The 6,594-nt window shown below is 53.6% G+C and overlaps 1 protein-coding gene across 1 annotated transcript; it reads right to left on the reverse strand.

The window, feature by feature from the left end:
• Nucleotides 1-2,024: 2,024 nt before the first annotated feature.
• Nucleotides 2,025-6,248, reverse strand: Chst2 (carbohydrate sulfotransferase 2). Its single transcript, XM_057767697.1, has 2 exons — nucleotides 5,505-6,248; nucleotides 2,025-5,400 (listed from the first exon to the last, which is right to left on the reverse strand). The coding sequence occupies exon 2, from the start codon at nucleotides 5,216-5,218 to the stop codon at nucleotides 3,626-3,628; it is 1,593 nt and encodes a 530-aa protein (XP_057623680.1). The 5' UTR covers nucleotides 5,219-5,400; nucleotides 5,505-6,248; the 3' UTR covers nucleotides 2,025-3,625.
• Nucleotides 6,249-6,594: the final 346 nt, after the last annotated feature.

The following is a 6,594-nucleotide window of genomic DNA, read 5'->3' on the forward strand; positions in this document are numbered from 1 at the left end:
TCACCCAAATTCACATTCATTTTGAACCACAACTATACAGGGCAGAACTGACTGTAGCCAGGCTGTGAACACACCGGAGCAGGGAACCCTTGTCTCACTCCGTATCCAAAGCGGAACAGACTTTCCCACAGCAGCCATTGCTCTACCCGGCCACAGCTTACAGCACATTTTATCAGTCTATGCATCCACAGCACTCAAAATAGTAAACATCACAGTTTCTTCAAAACAAACTTCACAGACCACGCCACCTAGGCACCTGGGCAATTCTGATCCACAGTTATATGTCAGATCCCTGCCCTCCTGTGTTTGTGCAGTTTGGAAAACAAATACTGAAAACTGAATTCATTATTTTGAATTTGCCTCTCCACATTCATCCATTCTGCAGTTCTTTCTAATTCCCTGGTGGGAGTTAAAGGGCTGGGTCACCTTGGAAACACCACAGGTGTACCATTGCTTGCTGTGTTCATCTACCAGAGCCTGCAGGCCAGGACCTCCCCCAGAGGCCTGGCACTGGCACTGAATAGGTGAACATCTTCTCTTTCCCTCTAAATGTCTCCCGTATCTGATAGTTACACATTTCATTTACTTATTTAACAAGTATGTATCAAGCACTCACTGTGGGGGAAATACCGAAGGGCACAGATTTGCCCCGGTCCCTGGACCCAGGGGACAGTGTGAATGCAACCTTTCATTGGCTCTGAGATTCCTGAAACTCAAGCACCCAGCCTGCACCTCTGTCTTGTTCCAAACTCCTATTTGTTGACTAGATGCGCTGCCTGGATTTCATTCTCTAAATGGAGCTTCCTACTTGACAAATACATTCCAAAGTCAAAGGGCTATGCCAGGCATGTCACCAGTCAGGCCGAACTCACAAACAGAATCTCTCTGACAGATAAGCTGCTCTGAGGAAAATTTCCTCCCGCTGACGGACATCCTGCCAGGTTGGGCAATGTGAAAGGATTGCTTTCAACCACGCGGCCTCAGAAATGGTCACAGTTCTGCTGCAGTTTGTCATGGCCCAGGTCTGCCTGCACCAGGGGCCGACAAGAGCTTGTTAACGCCAAAAATGCTTCTCCGAGCTCTGGCAGCTAAATGTCACGGATATAACTATCTCAGCCTCTAGTGGGAACAACACCCAGCTCACTTTCCTAGAATGCAGCGAGGTACAAATCTCCAGGAGCAACAATTCACCTTTTCAAATTGCAGAGCCCAGGAGTGGCAGAGTGGAGAGACTGCAGCCGCTACAAAACAAGGAAAATACAGAGAGAACCTCTGCAAACAGAGGAGGGGAGAGCTGTTGGGATTAGCTCAGAATTTCCTCTCAGCCGAGGCCACGAAGGCTCTGCAAGCTGCAAGGCTCTGTATAGCATCTAGGAAAGCTTTTAAACACAAGATCCAAAAACATAATTCCAGTCTAGGGTGATCCGAGTCGCTGGAGATACTGGAAAAGAATAGAAGGGAGCTGCTTTAAAAACCTTCAGCTCAACCAGAAATGAATTTCACTGTGGCTGAAAAGAGCTGGTTCTGATGCCATACAAAATTTGTTTTTAAATGGTTATTTTACCCAGAATCATTGTTTTTTAATGACACTACCCTAATTTGCTAAGCCTTTTTCATCTATAGTCACCCAACATTAATATTTATTTTGTTCATTTAATTTTAAAGTATTCTTAAATTAGAGCTCTTACAAAGATTCCCCTGCTGCTGAAGGCACTACCATAAAAAGTACTATGGAAATATTGAGCAGTGTTATAGTAGCTGTCTAGCTCAGTCACAAGACATGGCAAACAATTTCAGTAGATTAGGAAATAATCATTCTAAGACACCTTTTTTTAAAATGGGCTTCTTCGTCTTGGATTTCACATTGTAATGATAATTAAACTCAAGAATCACCTCATGTTAAAACATTTCCTATGTACATATTATCTTTCTTTTTTAAAATAAAATCTTCAGCATTCAACCCACATTTGTTAGCTTTCCAGAATCTCATAATAAATTACTGTAAAATAAAGCTGCAAGAAAACTGGGCTTGTACCGCATTTAATATAATAAACAATATACAACTATACTGTCTGTTTTTCCTATTTGGGTTTCATAATTTCTTAACACAACACCATACAGAATACTTCAGCACAATATGAGTTCAGGACATGGGAGTATCATAACCACTGCTGGGAAATTCAATGCCAAATCTCAGAATCCCAGAGTAATTCATTTTTATTTCCTCTTCCTCAGAATCCTCTTAGTATCTAAAAGTTCTTAGTTAGAATCCTACACTGTCTGCCTCATGTACTTTGTTTTGCAAATTTACCTTTAGGAAAATAAGGAGAACACCATGGCTCCGGGACACCCCAAGTCTCCAGCAAACTATTTCAAATTCCTGTCCTTTAGTATTATTGGTTTGATGGGACAAGAGGAGGAAAGAAAACCCGTGGGTGTCCCCCTAGTCCTCAGTTACAACTTTGCCTTAACATGCCTCCGGATACTGTGTCAAAGACAAAAACTCTCCAAGCGGATATTTCTGTCCTTCCACTAACTACAGAGATTGCTGCCACCACGGCCAATAGTATTCACTCCATTTTGAAACTCATATTCTAATTATTAGAACTTTAAAAATATATATACATATGCCTTTAAATTTTCCTCTTTTTTTCTTTCTGAACCAAGTTCAGGAACAAAAACAGCAGTCTCTGCTTCAAGGTACCCTGTCTCAACTCACAATACAGTAGTAACCAAAACCGAATGCCTGCAAATCTCAAGGGCTTGTTTCTTCCTTTCTCTCCTCAAAGCTGAACAGGAAAGTAGTGTGTGCTCTCCTCTCTGCCCTGCCTGGTTTTGCCTGTAAAGACTGCTTCCATTCCTGGGCAGCTGGCAGGCTGTGGACTGCACTGAGAAAACAGCTCCCAATTATTATGAAGGCAGAGGCTTCTCCCAGCTTAGCTGTCCCCCAAGTAGGGAGAGGAGGGGAGCAGAGGCCACCTGAAGTTACCAAGACAAGTAGCACTGGTAAACCCAGAGTAATGGAGGCAAATATTTAAAAAAAGAATATTATTTATTATCTTCTTTATTAATACTCACATGTCACCTTTGCTGTTTTACACAAAAGTCTACTTTTGAAGGATGCCTCCTAGGTTTACCAGCCCGGTGGGGGCTTTCTGCTCTGGGACCACTTCCCCCTTCTCCACCCACCCCACTCCACATCCAAATTAATCTTACACATTCACAGATGCCACAAAAAATTTGTAAACAAGATTTGCGTTACTGGAATTTTGATTTATCGACATTCCACTTCAATATGGAAGGGAGGAGAGAGAGGATGAGAAGGGGAGAGGGAGAAGAGGTAGGGGGACAGGGCAATTTGTCAGAACTTTCAAGTCTTGCCTTTTCTGAGGTGTGTGTGTGTGTGTGTGTGTGTGTGTGTACGCGCACATGTGTTGAGGCTGTTCCTTGAAATTCACTGACTCAAAACATTGACAGCAAGTGCCGGTGTGGTTATTTATATTATATATCTATAATAGAATATGTGGGCTTCCTCAGCTTGGGTCTGGGCTGTGTTTGTTTAAACACAACACCATCCTCTTTGTGGGTGTCTCCAGAGGGTGTCAGATCTCTTAGGATAACCCTCTCAAAGCCGGGGCTTCCGAAGCAGGGTCTTGCTGAGGTCTTTGACCTCTTCAGGGCTGTTGACCCGCTCATAGCCCAGCACTGCCATAGGTTGGTAGCAAAACTCCTCCACCTGCTTGATCTGCTGGAAGGTGAGCGCGGTCCGCCAGGCATTGGCGGCCTGAGTGGCATTGCGAGCTGACACCACGAAAGGCTTAGAGGATGAACCCGAACCACTGGTCATGTTCAGGGCAAACTGCTCCATTTCAGGACTCACCAGCAGCCCCACAAAGTCGTACACCCGCCGTAGAGTTTTAACCGGGTCTCCCACCAGATCCTCGTACCTCACCACTAAGTAGTGTCCCTGTAGCCAGTCAGGGGGCTGCAGGGCTGTCTGCAGCGTTTTGGCCATACTGTTGCAGATAACCTCCATTGCACCCAGAGCATGGTAGTCTGCTGGTCCACCCATACCCTCCTTCTTGGCACCCAGCTTGTGGCCAGCGGCCTCCAGAAAAGGCATGCGGTGGGCTCTCGGATCCCGGCTTCGCACCACCTGTAGGCTTTCCCGGATGAGGCCGTGGCGTGAGCGGATGCGGGAGCTGGCAACCGCGCGAGGATCCCGCACCAGGTGGATGACCTTGAGGTCCAGGGCTGGATCTCGAAGCAGCGGCGCCAACACAGCCACATCGAAGACGCGCACGCCCTTGATAACCAGCGTGCGATATTTGCGGCACTCCTCCTCGAAGCGTGCCAGGCGTTGAGGTGGGCACTTCTTACACACGCGGTCGTCCACCAGCCCGACGACCTCCTTGCGGTAGGCGGGACAGAGTGGCGAGGAGCACACCACCTTGTTGGTGGCTGCCCCAAAAATGCCCAGAGTGGTGAGGTTGCGCCCCCCACTGCCGGCGGGGCTATACAGCTGGAAAACCGAAAGATCGCAGCGGTACAGAGCGCTCAGCATGTCCCGCGCTGCCCCCTGCAGGGAAACCGCGTCCCCGGGGTACAGTTTTTGCCACACGTGCCACACAGGCTCGTAGAGGAAGAACACCTCGGGGTTCTGGTTGAAGAGCTCACCGAAGAAGGACGAACCGGAACGCCACGTGGTGAACACATACACCAACTGCCGCTTGTCCCCTCCACCCCTGGTGCCTCGAGTGCCATTGCCTGGAGAGGCCGCAGCTCCTAAAGCTCCCGCCGCGGCTGCGGGAACTGCCCCCACGCCGGCTGCGGGAGGGCGGTATGGAGTACGGGGGTCCATGCGCGGGTGAGCGCGGGGTGGCGCTGCAGGAGGCGACCCCGGCCGTCCCCAGCCGCCCCCTGTCGCCCCCGCCGCGGCACCCAGAGGCCCGTCGGGGTTGCACTGCTGCAGCGGCTCCTTATGCCACTTGTAGTCCAGAAGGTTGAGCATCGTGAGCACCAGCAGCAGTGCGTAGCCCGCGCACAGCACCAGCGCCTTCCTGCGAAACACCTTCATCCCGAGCGGGGACGCAGGCCAGCGGCGTCCTGCGCGCCGGGGCCACGGCGGGAGCAGGGCCCGCTGCACGGCGGCAGGCGCAGCCGGCAGCGGCCGGGGAAGCGCGCCCGGGGGCAGAGCTCGAGGCGAGCTGCGGCTCATCACAGGCACAGCCGGGGCCGGCGGCGCGGCGGAGGCGGCCCTGCAGCCCAGGAGGGGGACGCTGCAGGCCGGCTGCGGGCGCCGGGACTGGGGCCGCCGATCCGAGGCGGGCGCGGCGGCAGAGGCGGCTGGTCCCCAGCGCCCAGGGCTGGCTCTCCCATGGCAGCGGCTCCGAGAAGGACCTGTGAGGGAAAGCGAAGTGAATGGGTGAGCCCAGTCTCCCGCCCAGATGCCTCCTCCGCCTGAGTAACGCCCACCCCCCGGTCTGCGGACTGCCCCCACTTACCTGGAGCAGCGGATGCGCCCCAGAGCGTCCCCGGATCTCCGACCGGCGGACTGTCCGACTAGCGCTCTCCTCGGTTTCTGTCTGGTTCTCTTCTGCCGGGGGTCCCCAAGCCTTCGAGGGAGCCCCGGGACTCCGCCGCCCTAGCCTTAGGCAGAGTTTCCTGGCAGCGGGCGCCCTGCAGCTCAGAACGGGAAACTTTCACCGGGCCCAGAGCCCTGCTCTGCACTCCACCGAACGCGGCGCGTCCCGGCTCCAGCGACGTCTCCCCCGAGTCTCTTGAGACCGCAGCTTCCCTCCCGGCTCTGGGGTGCGAAGCAGGCTAAAGGCGACAGTGCGGAGTAGCTTAGATACGTCCCAGCTCCAGGCTAATCCGTTCCCCATCGCTCGCACTCGGCCTCCACGCAGCGAACCTTCCCATCCCTCCGGCGGTGGCGGAGAGGGTAAAGCGCGGCCCCGCAGCGGCGGCTGCTTCTTCCATCACCCGGAGGATGTCCGGGCAGGCGGCTCAGGCGAGCCCCGGCGCTCCGTGGCTGCGAACTGGCCCAGGAGGACCCTGGACACGTAGCTTTAAGCAAAAGAGCGGGACCCTCCCCGGCACCGATTGCTTCTGCCCAACGAAGTCCCGAGGTAGAGGAAGCCCCCGCTGCGACCGCACTAAAGCGGCGCCCGGGAGGATGCTGCTACCCGACTCCCCCTACGCCGGGCGCCTGCAACGCGCTCGGGCCAGCCTCTGCGCGGCTCCTGCCAGCCCGCTCGGGGTTGGTGCGCGCTGCCGTCTGTCGCCCCGGCTCCTCCCCTTCGCCACGCTACCCCCCCCCCTCCTCTGCCTGTCCCACACCCTCCCTCCTCGTAGCTCCTGACTCCCGCCGCCGCCTCCTTAGGGGCTGGAGATGCGACCCGGTTCAAGGCGGCGCCTCTCGGGCCGCCATCCGCGATTCACAGAGCTCTAGGTCTTCCTGGAGCCTGATTCGCGACTCTCCTGCGCAGCCGGAGACTTGGGTTCTCAGCGACTGCAAGACTCACTCGGCTCCAGTGTTCGCTTTCGAGAAGAGTTGGCGATAAAAGTTTGGGCAGAAATCCTCCGTTCGTC

Source organism: Chionomys nivalis, chromosome 4 (genome assembly GCF_950005125.1).
Source record: "Chionomys nivalis chromosome 4, mChiNiv1.1, whole genome shotgun sequence".
Taxonomy (NCBI): domain Eukaryota; kingdom Metazoa; phylum Chordata; class Mammalia; order Rodentia; family Cricetidae; genus Chionomys; species Chionomys nivalis.